This window comes from Bidens hawaiensis, unplaced genomic scaffold (genome assembly GCF_021521415.1).
Source record: "Bidens hawaiensis isolate Kalapana, Puna unplaced genomic scaffold, B.hawaiensis_p1.1 tig00010387_1, whole genome shotgun sequence".
Lineage (NCBI taxonomy): Eukaryota > Viridiplantae > Streptophyta > Magnoliopsida > Asterales > Asteraceae > Bidens > Bidens hawaiensis.
The window spans coordinates 797,951-817,136 of NW_027491790.1; the positions used below are offsets into that span (position 1 = coordinate 797,951).

General features: G+C 35.2%; 1 protein-coding gene across 1 annotated transcript; it reads right to left on the reverse strand.

The window, feature by feature from the left end:
* Positions 1-969: 969 nt before the first annotated feature.
* LOC143535133 (guanine nucleotide exchange factor SPIKE 1-like) lies at positions 970-13,702 on the reverse strand. Its single transcript, XM_077029477.1, has 30 exons — positions 13,477-13,702; positions 11,466-11,550; positions 11,142-11,304; positions 10,892-10,980; positions 10,691-10,803; positions 10,528-10,583; positions 10,340-10,437; positions 10,108-10,245; positions 9,705-10,016; positions 8,939-9,172; positions 8,541-8,708; positions 8,215-8,450; positions 8,037-8,106; positions 7,797-7,958; positions 6,609-6,716; positions 6,421-6,458; positions 6,193-6,337; positions 5,980-6,106; positions 5,702-5,895; positions 5,455-5,585; positions 5,304-5,379; positions 5,101-5,211; positions 4,773-4,955; positions 4,490-4,633; positions 3,613-3,786; positions 3,177-3,524; positions 2,764-3,096; positions 2,496-2,681; positions 1,439-2,413; positions 970-1,354 (listed from the first exon to the last, which is right to left on the reverse strand). Exons 2-30 carry the CDS (start codon positions 11,538-11,540, stop codon positions 1,100-1,102), a joined length of 5,442 nt encoding a protein of 1,813 aa, XP_076885592.1. The 5' UTR covers positions 11,541-11,550; positions 13,477-13,702; the 3' UTR covers positions 970-1,099.
* Between the last annotated feature and the right edge of the window lie 5,484 nt (positions 13,703-19,186).

A 19,186-nucleotide genomic window follows, 5' to 3' on the forward strand; every position in this document is an offset into this window, starting at 1 on the left:
GTGTTTTGGAGTGTGTTTTATAGTTTTAGAAGTGGTTTAACAAGTACACACCATACCTTGCTATTTATAGAATGAAAATAACCTATTTATAGTAAAAAAAACCGGTTCCAACGGTCAGAAACGGCTATATAGCCGTTGGAACCGGTTTCTAACGGCTAGATTTTTTTAAATTAAAAAAAACGACTAACTGGCGCGCCCCTTAACGCCCCAACGGTGTAGCCTACGTTAAGGCCCGGCCACCTTAGTTTTGCCAGCCGACACCAAATAGCCTAAGGGGCGAGCCTATGGTGGGGTCTCAGACCCCACCATAGGCTCGCCCCTTAGGCTATTTGGTGTCGGCTGGCAAAACTAAGGTGGCCGGGCCCTGGAGACCCCACCATAGGCTCGCCCCTTGGGGACCCCACCATAGGCTCGCCCCTTAGGCTATTTGGTGTCGGCTGGCAAAACTAAGGTGGCCGGGCCCTGGGTCAGACCCCACCATAGGCTCGCCCCTTAGGCTATTTGGTGTCGGCTGGCAAAACTAAGGTGGCCGGGCCCTGGAGACCCCACCATAGGCTCGCCCCTTGGGGACCCCACCATAGGCTCGCCCCTTAGGCTATTTGGTGTCGGCTGGCAAAACTAAGGTGGCCGGGCCCTGGAGACCCCACCATAGGCTCGCCCCTTAGGCTATTTGGTGTCGGCTGGCAAAACTAAGGTGGCCGGGCCTTAACGTAGGCTACACCGTTGGGGCGTTAAGGGGCGCGCCAGTTAGTCGGGTAACAAGGTGTTTAACAAGGAAACGATGATGCCACCCCCAAATAATTAATCAAACTCTTTTTTGTTTTTATATATAATGTCTAGTTAACACTGCTAATGTCATCAGGCAAGTAAACGGCATTCCTGTGACTTCTCATATGAACGGGAAACCAGCAATAAAACCAAATATATTATTCGGAAAACTGAACACACAAATGAGGCAAGCCAAGTATGTAAGCGAAAAAATTATACAATTACAAAATATTCTATCTAACAAAATCCATGAAACCTAGAAATCACACATTATCATTTATCAATCAAAATACGAAAATACAAACTAAAAATGCTCACACATACAATACAATCAAAGCTCTGATAAAATTGCAGGGATGTAATGTGACAACTCAGCAGTAAGCGACTGAAAACCGTTGACCAGTTGTGTGTGAAAGTCTTGATCTTCCTCACCAATAAGCCTAAAATGCACTCGTATCGCACGCTTACAGACAGCCATGAATTCAAGTAAAGCAGCAATCAGTTGCTGCAATTCTTGTGACCTGAGTCGCGTTGCAGGCTCCCCTGATAAGAAAGCTGTGCACACACTAAGTACACCACTGTTAACCTACACACATAAATTAGTCATATTAGTTACAGATTGCAATTTTGAATGGGTCAAATAGGTTAGACGAGCTGAAAGTAGACTCACTTGAACTGCAACCGAACCCTGAAGTATCCTTTGTAAACTTTGGAGACGCGGAAGCTGATCACCATCCGAGCTACGTGGCTCTTCGAGTTCATTTCTTAATGCAGCAGTTCGGGTTTCAATCATACCAATAGCATTCTCCACAGGTGAAAACTCAAGTGATTCAGATTTAATTACCAAAAGCCGGTTGACTAAAGCAGGAAACGAACCCTCTGTTTGAACCACGGTTCGTCTTTTCCATTGGTCTTCCAACCCACCTTGAGTTTTTCCATTTTTGGTAAAAGGAGTATCAAACAAGAACCGATCGAAAACACGAGCCCGAACTGAACCAGTAGAAAGAGAAAATATCCTCTCCCTTCTACTTCCAAGATCCTCATCTTCCATTACCGGATCAACGGCTGTGATTTGCAGATAGCAGACACCAGGTTGTAACTCTTCAGCTTTTACTTGTCGGGAGTCGGGAATTATATGTAACGTGTGATTACCGTCCATTCTTAATTCATATATATGACTTAGTTTTTCCATTATGTCACCTAACCTTACATCACGAGGCTCTCGGTATACATATTCCTTTTTATCGAGTTTTCCGAACTTTTCACCGTAAAATCCAACGCGATAATATGTGGCGTCTATAAATGGAATCGGGCTTGATTCTTGTTCTAAGATTGACTCATAAACGTTAGTTAGCATACTGTGGCATTTAGCTAGTAGTCCATAAGATCTTCTGCTTTTGTAAACTGGAATCACGAGTTCTAAAATGGACCCACAAAAATGGTGTAACTCGGCTTGAGAGAACAGCTTATTTGCCAGTTGTAAATATTTTACAGCTGAATCAACGGTCAGTTTCGAAGCACCGTATCCTTCAACTTCTGCTGCTGAGGTTTCAGATGTGATCTCAGTGCTGACCATAGGACATATTTTGCGCAGTGCGGTTACATGACTATTGCTCCAGACTCCATCATTTCTGCTCACAAGAGCCTGCAAAACAAAGATTTATACTAAATAACTTATTTTAAGAAGATATGATATTAGCTTTTTTACTTATTTGGGTGCTATTGACCTGCATTACAACACCAGCAACAGCAACAGCACACTGTGCAGCTTCAGCCCATGATTGCATCTCTTGATGTGCATCACATAAATGAAGTAACCACATTATATGAAGATCTGGCACTGGAGCAAATGCCATTGCAAGTTTATAAAAACTTTCTGCTGCAGCGTATCTATCTGTGTTCATAAGTGATCCCTGCATAATCAACCAAGTAATAAGAAATGTATCTTGAATCGACTCGTTTGTAAGAAATAATGTGAAGAATCTTGAGAATTACCAAAAGTGCATGTTCCAGGCTGGCATCAAGAGCCAGAAGAAGACTATTGGATAAAAATTTGACTTCTGGCCATGACCAATGACTTTCTGTTGACCCTTCTGGAATGTCAACGAGTGTAGTTTCTGGAAGGCCACATTCCTTTAATAAGTTTTGGCTTTTGCTTTCATCGGCCATTTCTTCTAGTGATTTTCTAAGACGACGTGCTTCGCCACTCTCTTCAAGCGTTCCGTCTGACTTCATTTGAGTTACTTGGACATCTGACATAAGTTCTGATAATGTAATTGTAAGCATGGCCCTTAATCTTGCTGTTTGTGTAGAGTGAGAGAACGAGCTCTGCCAAAAGAAAGCATGAAATAAAGATTAAATAATAATTAATGATTAACAAGGTAACAAAACAAACAGTGTATGCATACCCTAACAAGGATCTGCAAACCAGCCACAGCTCTTTTCCTGATATTTTCATTACGAAAAACAGCAAGTCTAAGAAGATGGAAAGCAATTTGCTTTAAGAAACGGTCATTTTCCCTTGCCATTAATGTTGACCCGTGAAGCTGAAACACACTGTTGAATACTGGAAATAGTGATTTCCAGAATGCCAATGATTGACTGCGTGAGAATATACTGGTAAATACTGATGTAATGCAATCCAATTTCCCATAATCGGTTGCGATATCATGTGATGCAGAAGCTTTAGAAAACTTCTCAGTTATTTCCAGGATTTGAAGACTGATAGCAGCACTAAGGTTTTCTTCCCAAAGTTCCTGAAACAAAATAATACCATTATTCATCACCTATAAGTGACATAAGTTTTATCATAATTCCAGAATCGGTGAAGTTAAGATAACATACAAGTTTTTGCCTTAAGACTGGATGTAGAGATTCCCTGAGTGCTAGGCTTGAAGCTCCAATTCTAGAAGATTGTGCTTGAGCAAGAGCTTCTCTTAAGGAAAACGGTTGGCTAGGGGAGCTTAGCTGGGAGTTTGCCCTCTGCCATAAGTACCCATTCTCAGAGGCACTTTGCGGCTGAGTTAACAATTTAGAAACATAATAACCACAATGATCAATACTATATTACGACTATTTATTGCAACATTAAATCTCAATAACCAGATTTAAAGGTCAAAAAGTTCATATTGGATAAGTCAGTCTCATACGTGGCTACAATAAAAGTGATTACTTAAGGGTCAAATAAAATTAACCGCTTTTGATAATTTAAAGGTCAAATACTCAAGTTTGATCATATTGTCTTATTGATTTTGGGGATAATTTAAAAGTTAGCCTCATACATTTCACAAAAATGCTCGATTTGGAAATTTTACCTATAAATTTTTGGGGATAATGCATGTAGAAGCCACCCCAAGCATTTAACTTTTTTCATGAACGCCACCCAATAGATTAAAACTATTTCATAGGCCACCAAAGTATGTAATCTTGGTTTCATTTATACCAAATCAGGTCAAAAACATGCTCAAATATTGTAAAATGACAAAAAAACACCCAAGGCCTTTTTACATCAAATAGCCACTTCTTGATGATTAATACAAGGGTACTTGTCGATTTCCATAACTTTTAAAAGCTTTTTCGCCGTTAGGCATGTTGTTGACTTAGTTTGGTATATGTGGCCATGTGGGTGGCCATCACATATATTATCACTTCTATAAACAAGAATTTACCAAGCACTCAAAAATTGATTATACAAATATAAAAACAATATAACAATATATACCCGAACTTCCTGACGAGATGCCTCAGATAGATACTGATTAATGGCAGGAGAAAGCCTGTCGGAGTACTTGGGAGACATAGGTGCATCAGCAACTGGGCTCCTAGAACTGGCGCCTATAAGCATGCTATCAACACTTTTTTTATGCTGCATTTGTGTGACAAAAGTCCTTTAGAAAAGTAAACAAACAACAAGACACAGTATAACATATCTCAAAAGTATCACAAATATCAATCAATAACATACAACTATTCCCCTTAGATAAGTTTTGGTAGTGAAGACTAACCTCAAAAAGAACTAAGCAATCCTCAAGTAGCTTGAAAAACAGTCTTGTTCGAGCAACGTTCTGCTGCCAAGCCTTCACAAGTGATGCATCATCCAAATTTCTTAATATTTGCAAAACTACAATCAACACTTCGCGTTTTTCAACAGCGCTCAGGTTATAAAATACTGGCATTTCATCAAGAATCTGCACATGAGAGGAAATAAAATTGCTTAATAAATCTTCACGACTTCACGTTATGCATCTCACTTACACTTTAGCTTATGAAGCGACAAGACATTAATGACATATATGCACGCATGCTAAATTAATTTGCAATAAAAAATTTTACCTGCCCCACAAGTGGAAAATATAATTGAGCAATATACAATTTATCCTCTGGCTTCTGGTAACGGGAATCAAATTCATGCTTGCATAAGAGGACTACCAAAATCCTAGCTGCCTAGAAACAGAAAAACGGAAAACAATGAGGGACAACACTGGTTTACTAGAAAGGATATGTTTATAAAAAGATTCGACTATTATTATACTCACTTTTGCTCGTTGAGATAAATCATCATGATCCCAAGTTAGGAAAAGTTCTTGAATTAACACAGATGAAAGGTAGTTCCTGTAATAGAAAGCAAATGTTATGTCCCATTGGAACAGAGATATTTTACAATATCAACAAAAATTATGTATATACCGATCAGAAGGATCCCGTCCAGGCATTTCAACAAACAGATCATGATCACAGATTATTTGTAAAAAGTTAAGCTTGCAATCATGCAACACTGATTGACAAACACCAGAGAACTTATCCAAGTACAAGGATACCTGCAATGAGAAAACTCAATATATATACTTAATTGTTTAAATGTTTAAATTGTAATAAACTTATAATATAACAGATACTTAAACTATGGCTAATTAAGATGTATGAAGGTACTAACCAATTCAAAAACTTGGCGAGGCTCAATGGTTGACAAAAGATCATAACAAAAGAAAGCCAAACTGCTGTTTAAACGTTTTGCTAAACTTAACCCTCGTTTACATCGTTCATGCACTTCTGTCAAAAGGCAGTCGTATAATTGCATGATGCACCTAAATACACTCTCTTTTAACTGCATTGGTGGGATATCTTCACCTGCAGCACACATCAATGAGAGTAGGTTTCAACTGATTATGGAGCCGACTTTCATATTAGCATTTTATTTTTATAGAATATTACCTAAAGGCGGATTTTGATACATCAGTCGGGTCTGTTCTAGGGCCATTGACTTTACAATTAATTCAAGGAAAAACCAAGCCATTGACAATACATCATCATATACTGGTCCAACCCGGTAGCCTTTGGCCTGCAAGGTAAATAGATACATATATAAATGAAAGATCCTTGGCTACAAAAAACCCATGATAATAAATAAACAAACACGATATTTACCTTGCTACGAGCCAGACTTCCCCACACAGTTGACAAACCAGGATATACTGGAGCTTGTCTACCACCAAAATCATCAAAAGCATAATCCACATAGTTTACCAGAAAGATATTTCTTTCAGCTTCATCAACCGACTCTTGCTGTACTCTACAAAAAACAAGATATGCAGCATTTTATGTTAATAAAAGTCAAAATATCACAATCATGTAAGAAATTTCAGAATTACATACCGTGTCAAAATATTAACCATTGCTCTGAAAGCAGCAACCTGTGAGAATACAAATAATAGACCTAGATCAAATACCGACGATAAACATGATTTCACTCTGTTATGATGATTATATATGCAAGGGAGAAACAAGCGGCAGAAATTGGTGATAAATTCATTAATATTTTAGGAAAAAGTAAGTTGGCTAACCTGAAGAGTTTCTCCACCATTGCCAATAAGATGGAGAAGCATATTTAATATTGGGTGAAGAAACTGTAGCAGAGCAGTTGAATCAACATTTTTCAAACTGTTGATTGCCTGAAAAAGAGTTACAAATTTACAATGGATGTTAGATTTTAAATAGTCAACTTACAATAGAATGCTGCAACATACAAAATCTCATTTAACATGCATACACATAGAAGAATTAACATTCTTTCAACACAAAACATGTTTTACTTTTTAACACAGCTTACTGTTGATTTTACTAAACGTTATTTGATCAAGAAAACTAAAGAAGAGTTGTATTAAGGTTACGAATTTTAATTGTACAATAACCACTATGGACTTACAGTAAAGTAAGTAACAGACATGATAACTTTACAGCTAACCATAATGAAAACACTTAGAAGAGGGAAAACTACTATAACTAACTCAGCATCCAATATTTTCAACATTTACATGATAGTTCATGGTCCGAACATAAAACTACAGAGAAAGTTTCAAGCCCAAAGGGGACACAAATGTTCTGACCATGTAAACACCAATCTCTCCAAGGTTGTTACAGATCACATAAATCTACAGATAAAGTTTCAAGCCCAAAGGGGATACAAATGTTCTGCATTTCATTTTTCACTTAATTTTATGTTGAAACACTGAATCAGCTTTTACTCTAATGATACCAATTGATGTCATTTTATCGTACATAAAAGTTGAGAATGAGAGCGTAATTAATCAGATTGCTTGCACTTTTGTAGGTATTCCCTAGATTGTTTTGATAGTAAACTGGTATATCCATAGAAGAATTCTTCTGCGGTCTGAATGATGAAATAGATGTAATAATGAACAAAAAACGAATACATTTATATTGCACTAATAATCTAATAAAGGCCCTTGCATTATACACACAGGATTAGAAATGGCAGTTTCAACCGATTTAATTATGACAGGGTCGATTTGGGCTATTCGCTTTTATCTCTTAGGCCCAACGAGTAAATCTTATGAAAACAACAGGTCAAATGAGTCAAACGCTGCCTAAGGTGTGCTTTTATTGCATAAATACATATAAGAGAAGGTTTAAAACTCCTTGATGTAATATTACCTTATTTCAGTTGGTAGCAAGAACAGAAATAAATAATTGTTATATGATATTAAAAAATAAAAAAGAATAAAGAGTACCTCAAGGAGTTCAGAACCCCAAGGCGGGCTTGTACGAAGAGTGTGTCTGTCATATTCAAGAAAAAAATCTCTAATGCGCTCGCTGATAGGGTACAATGATGAACAAAGTCGTAAACGTAAGCGGAAAACACTTTTCCCATCTTCCAAGTAATCCAGCCTCTCCTATAAAAGGTAGAGGATAAACTCTAAATAATAATGATAAAAAAATGTACAAAATATTACATACAGAAGGTAGTCTACCTTGCTACTGTCTTGAAGATAGTGTGGAACTAGCTCTTTCATGATTGGTAGAGTAATGTCAGATCTTAACCTAGGCAAAAAAGTAAGTATGGTCAAGTTACCTTAAAGTTTTACAAGTAATAGGATAAATAATCTTGTTATTGTAATAACATAAAATTATAAAGAACGAAACACATACTGAGAATGTGTTGATAATGGAAGAGCTGCATATCCAATAACTACTGGTTTAGGAGCTTCCAACTTTGTTTGAAGGTCAATATGGAAAAAGGTGAACAGAAGGTGATGTTGTGGGGTCCAGATAGAAGGAAGTGAAACTTTCATTTCATCATGGTAGCAAGCCACTCTACTTCCAGGGGCAACTTGTGTGTGGGCCCATTTTTGTAGGGATGCACCTGGCTCCCTTGAATACATTGCCTGTTCAAAGTAAACCATATTTCAATTTTGTTTACAATATTTAAAGAAAAAATAGTTATAATTTGTAAAATATGCTAGACTTTCACCAACCTCTAGTGGCTGTTTTCTTATATCAGCATCATCCTTTCTGAGTTCAGTTCTTATAAATAGATTCCTTTTTCGGCTTAAACTGACAGTCAATGGGTAGACATAAAGAAAATGGAAAAGCTGTAAAAAGGGCTCGTTTCTTATCATTGTGCGGAAGTCAAAAGCTTGAACCTGTAAACCCAAACAAAATTCAATTATAAACTCGTCTGTCGTGTAGAACAAAAACGTTTGTGGTACAAGAATAGTATAAACTAAAAACGCAGCATTAAAAATCGCCATGCGATGAAAGGTTCCTGTTAGTGAGTATCGTAAAGTAAAGGACTGAATGGTACAGTGATAAAAACGTAAAACAACATAACTGAATTAAATCATGTTTACACAAAAAAATAAGTCAAACTTACATCATTAATATTCCCATCTGCAGCTGATCCGTTTAAAGGCTGTTCTTTATGCCTATTTGAGTGAATATTTCTCCACTCACCGATGGTGGAATCAGTCAGTCGATCCCCATGGTCATGTTCATTGGTTATACTGCCATCTGAGGCATTGTCATATTCAGTGTTAGCCGCTTGAATCTTCTCTATTTCCAACCGTAACACACCTTTCACAGGCTTATGAACCTTCTGTTTGGGGTCCTGAAAAGAATCAGTTATGAAGATGTATTTTTATAAACCAAATTGTTGCAAAGCACATTAGCCATCTGTATCCTTGATGTAATTTATAAATACAACGTTTTACATAGTTCTGGATGTCCCGATCGCTAAACCCTCCAAGCAAATAATAAAAGAACATTGAAATCATTCAAAATTAGAAGTTTACAAGCAATAACAATTTTAGAAAGTATACACGCTAATAATGGGGATTCACATTTTACTAATAACGGCAAGTAACAGTAAACTTGTAAGTTAATTGGTTTTCAGATGTCATCTCAGTGTCACGTCAAAAAACGTGAACATAGTCAACTACACACACGTCAACTACCACATCATTATTTGACCAGGTAATCAGGTCAGATTACTCTAAATCAAATTTGAAAAGTTTCTTACATCAATTAGAAAAATAAAGTCTGTTGCCTCTCATTTCTGATCTGGAAATCCGTTTAATTTGCTCTAGTAACAACCATAAAAGTAAAAGTTTTTAATTTCAAATAAATTATGTTAAGCGTACCTGAAGTGAATCTTCGGTATAGCTCTCTTTGACTTTATTTAGGTTTGACACTTCAACCACAACAGAATTTCCACCTGAGTAACCCATTTGTCCATCTAATGAGACCTTTGAAATTGGCTCAGAAACACCCTCCTGCAAACTAGCTCCTGATAAACTATGAGCAAGTGGGCTGCTAGGGGAAGCAGAACCACCAGTAACTGAACCAATGTTGGTTTCAAATAATGGAATAACCGCCCAAGAAAACGACTCTCTGTAAGGCATCATCCTAGACCAAACTTGTAGTTTTTGCTTTTCTCTCTCAGTCAAATGAACCTATTTTATAATTATAATATCAGTAACAGTTTTATTTATGTTTATCAATCATAAGACATGGCTATTAATGTTGTTAATAGTTAATACATACTGGTTCTTTGCGTGAATAAACAGATGGAGTTACTCCACCTTCTTCAGTGGCACACTTTTCCAATTGTATAAGCAAGCAAACAGATGATGATGGGGCGTCTAAATGAAAAACTCCACGGGATTCAGATGAACTGCCAGCCTGGAAAGGTTGTTAAAACAACAGCAAATATTTCAGTTCTTGGTATGATTGTCAGACATAAGCATATATAAACTAAAATGCTATTGGTGCTTACATCCTGCATTTCAGATGGAAGAATATGAAAAATGAAGTCCTCTGACAGCTTTTCTCTTTTATCTTTATTATACAACGATATGGTACCATAAAACGGCTCTGCAAGAGAAAATTTGCTGATATCAGATTTTAAAAAAATGAAATACAAATTGGAAGAATCAGTGATGAATATGATGGTTATGATCTCACCAACTAATCCAGCTTGAAATGTCAGGGAAAGAACTTTTACAGAAATCTTCAACCCACTACAGATATGAAATTCAAATTGAGGAAAAGATAAACAAACAACCAACAAGTAACAGGGGGAATAATAAAACTTCAAATCGGGTGCGTAATTAGAAAAGTGTTAAACCTTGGAGACTGGGGCATATTAGATTCTGGAATTCTTTGTCCAAATATCATTGACCTCTCATTTTCCCAGTCAAATACAGGTTCATAAGCAGGCAGGGGGGATTCGCCATAGTGCTGCATAAAATATTAAAATTCAATCAGCAAAGTTATTCTGATTTCTAAATATGCATGCAGTTATAAATTAAAAAAATGGGAAAATAACCTCTGTAAGTTGTCGACCAGAGGTACTAGGTAAATCATCATCACTGTTGTCATCAATCTTATCTTGCCTAGCATTAGCAAGATGCATTTCTGCAGAGTTCAAAAGCACAAATTAGGTAGACATGGATAATAAAAACAATATTTCATATGCATTACATATTATACTCTATTAATACAATTTTTTAACAGTTTTAAAACAAAAGTAATTTCAAGTTGAAATGAATAGTTCTTTTCATATTTTAATGCATTACCTGTTTCGATATCAGTATCAGGCCCTTCAAATATTTGGTTCTTAAAGGATATACTGCCAACACTTTCATAGTGCCCATACTTGTTTTCATCCTTTATCCAATCACTTTGGTAGCACTGAACAAGTTCATATAGATGTGGCAGCTGCTCTAGATTTTCATCAAGCTGCAAATAATCATATTTTCTATGAATTTTTCCATTATGAAGTGCAGAGCTTTGTATGGCATGGTAACAAATGTTAATTGTTGAGCTTCACTTAAAAGCACATGTCACCTTAACATCCTTCAGTATGAATAAATAACACAAGATTCATAACCACATCTTACCAGTGAGTCAATATTCAAATTTGCAGCAACAGGCTGGCGAAGTTTTCTTCTAAAACAATGGCCATTAGAAGACATGTTCTCTGGCCTGAAATGAGAACATACACACGAAAAAAAAAGTTAATATAATCACACGGTTATTCTTACTTGTTATGATTTTGCACTGAAAAAAGCAAAAATGTTAATAAAACTTAGAAAAGCACAAAATTCCCATGACAAACTCCACATGATGGATGCATAAATAATGAAAGCAAAAAATTGTAAAAGGGAAAAGAGGGGGCGCATATCTCCATAACAGTTCTCTCACCAAAACAGAGCTTAATCACATAATTATAAATTACTACTCTTATATCAAATATAATGAGGAACTACATCTATATATGGTACTTCAAAGCCAAAACCTACCAAACGAAAACACAATCTCACTTAAATTCCACCGATCGAGACATCATTAAATAAGAAAACAGAAATGATTTCCTGCAAGATGCAGTTTCCATGTTTTTATTTCTTATATGTACTCTATTAATAACACCATAGCTATAATCATACTTCATTTTTGGTATAGTTGGTCTAGGATTAAAGCCATAAGCATAATTAGACTCAGTAGACACCATCAATATCCATGAACACCATTTTAAACAAGTTCAAGAATCTGAGCATCTATTATCCAGTGAATTGCACCTCATTCAATAAAACTATGAAAGTGATACATATATTCATCAATTACAGAGTAATTCAACAAAGGTAACAAGCCGCTGTACTTAACTACTTATACATGTCTAAATCCTTCAGCCATCCAAAACCCTAAACCGCATAAAACCTAATCTCAACTTAATGCAACTACGTAGTCATCAACAAAACAACAAATTAGTTAGCAAACCATCAATATCCTCAATCAAATTCACAATAAACCTAACGAATCCATCCAGATTAGAAAAAAAATAATTTAACCACAACAAGCAGCAGAAACCAAGTACCAGTCTAACACCGTCAATTACATCACCATTTCAATTTTTCAACCCCTTCCATTCAAATTCTTCCCTAAAAAACGCATAAAACCTAATTTCAACTTAATGCAACTACTTAATCATCACATAAACAAAAAACTAGTTAACAAATCATCAATATCCCCAATCAAATTAACAGTAAACCTAGCAAATCCATCCAGATTAGAAAAACATACAATTAACCACAACAAGCAGCAGAAAGTAGCTCAAATATCAGTCTAACACAGTCAATTGCACCGAGTGCACACCATTTCCACCCTCAGCATTCAAATTCTTCACAAATTATGTAACAAGCAGCTGCACTTATACATATCTAAATCCTTCAGCCATCCAAAACCCTATAAACCACATAAAACCTAATCTCAACTTAATGCAACTACTAATTCATCACATAAACAAAAAACTAGTTACCAAATCATCAATAGCCCCAATCAAATTAACACTAAACCTAACAAATCCATCCAGATTAGAAAAACATTCATTTAACCACAACAAGCAGCAGGAACTCGGTCAAACATCTGTCTAACACCGAATACGCACCAATTCCACCCTCGGCATTCAAATTCTTCACAGATTAGATAACCAGCAGCTGTGCTTATACATATTTAAATCCTTCAGCCATCCAAAACCTTACAAACCACATAAAACCTAATCTCAACTTAATGCAACCACTAATTCATCACATAAACAACAAATTACTTAACAAATCATCAATATCCCCAATCAAATTACAGTATTCATCCAACAAATTCACAGTAAACCTAACAAATCCATCCAGACTATAAAAGCATCCAATTAACCACAACAAGCAGCAAAAACAAGGTCAAATATCAGTCGATTACACCGAATAGACACCAATTCCACCGTCAGCATTCAAATTCATCATAAATTAGGGTTTCAACATAACACTGGATCTGACTAGCTGAGCTTCATTCAATTAATGTTAAATGCAGCTTTCGTATACTGTATTATGAATCATAAACATATAGGAAATAGAGCTTACTAACCTGATAACAGGCACACAGCAGCTGCAAATTGAAGCGTGTGTTCAAGTGTTCAGATCTAGAAAGCAGTTGAAATTGCAAAGCTAGTAGGAGTAGTAGTAGGAGTAGATTAATGTAATTGTTGGCAGGTGGAAAGTAGTCGGAGGATGCTTAAAGCTTCGTCATGCCATGGTTGTCATTGAGAGTGGAGTTAGGTAACTAATGTGTATATCTAATCTGTATCTATCTATCTATCTATCTATCTATCTATCGTATTCACCTCTACCTATGCTAGACTTGTTTGTTTGTTACCCTGTTGTTTCAAGTGTCAAAACGCTGTCGTCTTGGTCAGAATTGACTAATTGGGTAAAAGTGGTGGTGCTTTTTATTTGGGATTGTTGGATTAAAAAGAATTTTGGTAAATATTAATTAAATAATTAAATTAAGAAAAATTGGATTTTAATATTATCACTAGCAAAAGTGTCCGCGCTTTGCTACGGGTTCACGCAAATTATCCCCTCGTATTGGTTTGTAGTGTTTGGTGTGGTATGAGTTATCCGTGCGAATGCACTGCCCTATGTGCATATAGTTTGTTAGATGTGTTTCGCACGAGGGAGTTTTGTGAAATATTTGTTAATAAAGTATGCATATATATTGGATATATCGTGTTTGTGAAATATTTGTTAATAAAGTAGGTTTATGGGTTTTGTGTTTTTTAATCAACATAAAGGATTGATTTTGTGTTAATTGGTGAGCAATTTTAGTTGAAATATAATAAGGAGATGAAAGAAATGCTTAAATTGAAGTTACAAAGTTTTAATTCAACTAATTGTAAAAAAGGTAAAGTGGCGGGGCATGTGTGATTTGATTGTGCACATGCATATTAGCGTATACATATATATTGGATAAATGATGTTATAAAGTGATTGACACTTAACTTGCAGAAATAAAAGGCTTTTATATGGGGGCATTAAAAATGACACGTAGGAATGTGATGGGTATCAACAAAACCATACGAGATTAACAAACTAAAATAGCGTGAGAGACAAGGGTCTCAGTGAAGACTGTCCTCTTTTCGCTGGTAAAACAATTCATGTGGTTGGCACATCCCAACGGTTTGGTTATGACCGCAACTTCACATAGTTTTGGTGTGCCTGCTATAGCAAGCAATGTTCCGTTTGTAACGTAATAGGTAGTGAGGATCCACAATTACAATTAGTGGAATTGCGGGGGTTGTGAACATGATGATCCACTTATCTCAGGGCGGGGACCATAGGTTGTATGATATGTGTGTGGCTTCCATGAGTTAGTAGCATGTGTTGGGAGTTGCTCATGTTTCCTAAATATGCCCTAAAAGTTAATTTTGATGGAATAGGGGGATGGCTATCTCTTTAACCTCCTCTCTTATCGTGTAAAATTTAATAACAAAGTTCGTAAACATAGACCAAGCCTCCGAAACGATGAAGTACAACGCATGTTGACATAGATCTCCGTTGGACCGCATGGAAGCCATTCTTACATATTCCATTTTTGTGTTGAAGGGTATTTGTGTCAATGTTGTTTTATGTCATGAATAAACGTATTATGTAATGAAACCCGCAACACGTTTAATATGCAAAACTCTGTAATCATTTGAATGGTCATTATATAATCCCAAAGTGTCTACGATGTGTTATAAACGCCATGGGATTCATTTTTGGATTAATGTCTTCACCCCTACTTCGATCCCTCCTATAACAATGTGTTTATAGTGATCAATTACACATTACATGACTAATGGAAAGTGGTTTGTCATGAGTAACTCACAGACACTTTATGAAATCGCTATTGATATGAGACCGCTTAAATACTTCCTAAGCGTCAACTCACTTAACGGCGGTACTTGGAAACCGTTGTTATATGATGTCACTTATTTCCCATGTATAATGTACACGGTTACGTAAAGGAACCATTTTAAGTGTTTCGCCTTTACTACCTCCTTTTAAATCAAATTTAACACATTTGTTTGAATGGTTGATTCTTGGTATATTACTATGAATAATAGCCGGAATATTTAATTTTATTTCTTATCTCTATTTTTTTTTCCTTCCTTTTTTTTTTTGCTTCACTCAAGACTTAACAGCATGCGTGTTGCGGTGGGAGCGCCACGGCCGACGGGCATTTGGTAGGTAGGGGGCTGGTTCGTTATCGTACCGCTTTGGAGCAGTATGTGTTTTTTTAAAATAAGTTATTAATAAACTAATGTAGCAATTCACAATAATAACTTTCAACGAGAATTAACTACAAAGTATTTCTTAGATGATTTGTAAATAAAAAAATGCATTAAGGGGTCGTATTAGTTTATCACGGTACACTATTACCGACATTTTGGAATTCGTATCGATGTTTTTTTGTAAAAAAAGATCTAGTAGTATGTAACAATTTTAAAATCCGGCCATGTAAATGGAATTAATAATTAATCGATGAAAGTTGACTAAATGTATAAACCGAGGTCCAAAATATCTCGAAGGGTAAAAACAAAGGTTACATATAGGCGATGAAGGCTTTAATGGTTGTGTTGTTGCGTTCTTCCAACAAGATGAAAACCAAGGAAGTATTCAATTTATCAAATAATTCAACTCGAGTGATAGGAGCACTTATCGCATGTGCGGATTTTAGCTTTAGTTGCATATACATCAGCACGTTGACTTTGAAGTCAAAATTGTTAACTTCCTTTTTCTACTTTTAAACATCTATCAAGATTTTATATTTTTTTAAATGTTTTTATAAGTACACAAAAGTTTATACAACACTTGTGTTAGATTTGGGTACTTCAGTGGACGGATTGAGTAATGTGTCAAACAAGTGTTTTTCTTTATAAACCGGGTTAATCTAAAACATATTTACCAGGTCAATCTAAAACATATTTTTGTTTAAATTGCTATAAATAATCGGTGTATCTTTATAACTAAATAAATTATATTGCTCAACTTGTTTTTGAATAATACGGATTATGAGGTTCTATGAATTAAGTTTACTCTTTGGCAGACTATTGACTCAACTCATTCGGCTTATTTGTTTTTAATTAACTTCATTGACATGCCGTCTCATGTCGTATATAAAATACAACATGAGTCGATTCATTCTTACAAAGAATACTAAATGCAACCAAACTCATTTAGTTCATGCAAAATAGTTAACTTTATCATGCTACGCAAACTTCATGACTATTTTTTTAAACTTACATGAAAGAAACAAAGGATACCAACAAGTGAACCATTTTCACCTAAAGGAAACTTATAACTATGTTTACTTATACATGAATAAACAAGCACACATATCCGTAAACTTGAAAATGCTTAATAGATACTTGTCAAAAGATTTAAGTCTTTGCTTTAAAGAAGTATATCCACATAATTCAGAACCACCAAATTTACTTCTAGGGAATTGTAGAAAATGACTCGGCGTTTGTCAACATTGCAATAGCTTATTTCATAGGAAGGAAACACTGTGGACATTCTGATATGTACAAAAAATAAATAAAAAGGTAGAAAATTATAAAAGTTTAAATGGAAAGTGTGAGATTATGAAAACGTACGACGCGGGCCCGTTATTTTCTCGTTTGCGGGAGGTGGCAGCATTGGAAACAATTCGCAAGGATTGCCGTGAGGAAGGGTGTATGTGGTGAATTGTTTTAAAAATGGTGTTCAAGTATAAGAAATCGAACCGTTTCAAGTTTCAACATGGTCCCATTTGGAAAACGCCCCAAAAAAGTACCGGGCATCAAGATCATATATTATGCAACATGCTTAGTATAGGTGACACCTTTTGCCCGTTTACTTGAGAATGGGCCAAATTTTAGTTGTGTGTTATCTCAAATGAGCCAAAAAAAATTTTTAAAAAAAAAGAGGATAAAAGAGGAAAAAGTCATGTGGGTTGAAAATTACACGAAGTCAAATTCTAAAAAGTGTTCAGACCAATATTAAAAATGACCCGTTTCAAGTTGGGCTAATATGATCCGTTATTTCAAACGGGTTGATTTTATAAAAAAAAATAATTAAAGAGAGAGAAGTCATGAGGTTTGAAAATTACGTGAAGTCAAAATTTGAATGGTTTTAAGATCATGATTCAAGGTGGGACCCACATGCAAAACTTGAGAAAAAAAGGTATTAAGTTATAATGAATCTTCACCAACAACAAAAATGCGTTAATGTTTATATTAGCTTATAAATAAAAAAGCATGTCTTTTAAAGTTTTGTATGCAATTTACTATTATTCCTAACTTCATAATTTTGAGTTTCATGTTATTTAGGTAAATTGGTCTTCTCTAACGGGTTAAATGCGGGTTATGTTTTATCTCTAATAGGCCACACTTGAGAATGGACTATCTAACGGGTTAAAGTTGAGTTATGTTTTACCGGTAACTATTCGATCTAGGTTATGCATTGTGGTTTTGGTTAATGTTTTGTCTGTAATGGGTTAAACGTGTTATGTTTTATCACTACTGCAACCAAGTCTATTCATTTATTATCTCTTGACGGGTCGAACGCTACAGTTGACGATAAAATGTTAGCATAAACAGAAAATGAATTTATAAAAAAAAAACATTTATGGAAAAAAGCAATGTTTTAAAAACCGGTATTTTCCTTTTACCGGATTGGGCTAAAAAACGGTACAACCGGTTGAACCGGGTTATACTGGAAGGTTCAACCGGTTGAATAAATTACCTTATAATCTATAATATATATAAACGAAGATCCAAAAATCCTAGGTGTCGCGATGTGGTTGCTCCCCATTTTTTTTGAGTCATCATATTTGCTTGATTTATAAATAGAGGCTTCTCATGCATTTGACCCAAATTCATGGGTATGGATCTTACCAAACCCATATATTCCTTAAACGGGTTATAACATCTCATTAAATAAAAAATTATTTTCACCAAATTATTGATGTAAAAATCCTATAAAATAGGATATACTAAAAATCAATATCTTATTTATATTAAAAAAGATATATATATATATATATATATATATATTTAAAGTAAAAAAAAACAATTTTATAGTAAAAAAAATAAACGGGTCTTGGGTCTCATCAAACCATAATTATATTATTAACTTTTATAAATATTATTTATAATTAAAAAACCAATTTTATAGTAGAAAAAATAAACGGGTCTTGGGTCTCATCAAAACCATATAGCTTTTAAACCGAGTTATAACATCTCATTTATTTGTGAAACAATTTATCATTAAAACATAAGTATATTATTAACTTTGATACAATAAAATAAATTCATTAGAACAAATAATATAAACCAACCCCCGTAATACGGGGGATAAAAACTAGTGTATCATATATCATGTCCCGATTACGGTTGACATGTTACGCAATAATTCAGAGTCATTAATAACAATTTAATTAGAGTCTCAAAATCATAAGATGTATTAAGTTTTGCAACAATCTTTTGCTTCATGTCTTTCATTATCTAAACGTTATCTATATTGGGAGACCAACATCGATTTATTAGGTTAGAAGTAAACAATATTAGTATTTTAATATACCACAATAATAAAAACGTCAACCAAGGTAAAATGATGTACAAGATGTTCGAACCATGGTTGACGAATCATATGGGCAAAGCATTGTATTAATTCATTGAACTTGAAGACGAACAATGGTCTTTTTTTATGGGGGTGGAGCTGGGGGTTGAGATGTTCATCTAGAGTTACAAAATGTAAAATGTAATATGTAA

Bases quoted from the DNA above. Each gene is read 5' to 3' on its own strand.
- LOC143535133 (XM_077029477.1), bottom strand. From the start codon at position 11,540: ATGTCTTCTAATGGCCATTGTTTTAGAAGAAAACTTCGCCAGCCTGTT. The intron at 8,107-8,214 runs GTATGTGTTTCG...TTTTTTGCCTAG, and splicing joins CCATTATCAACACATTCTCA to GTTAAGATCTGACATTACTC. The intron at 3,525-3,612 runs GTATGTTATCTT...ATTTTGTTTCAG, and splicing joins CAGTCTTAAGGCAAAAACTT to GAACTTTGGGAAGAAAACCT.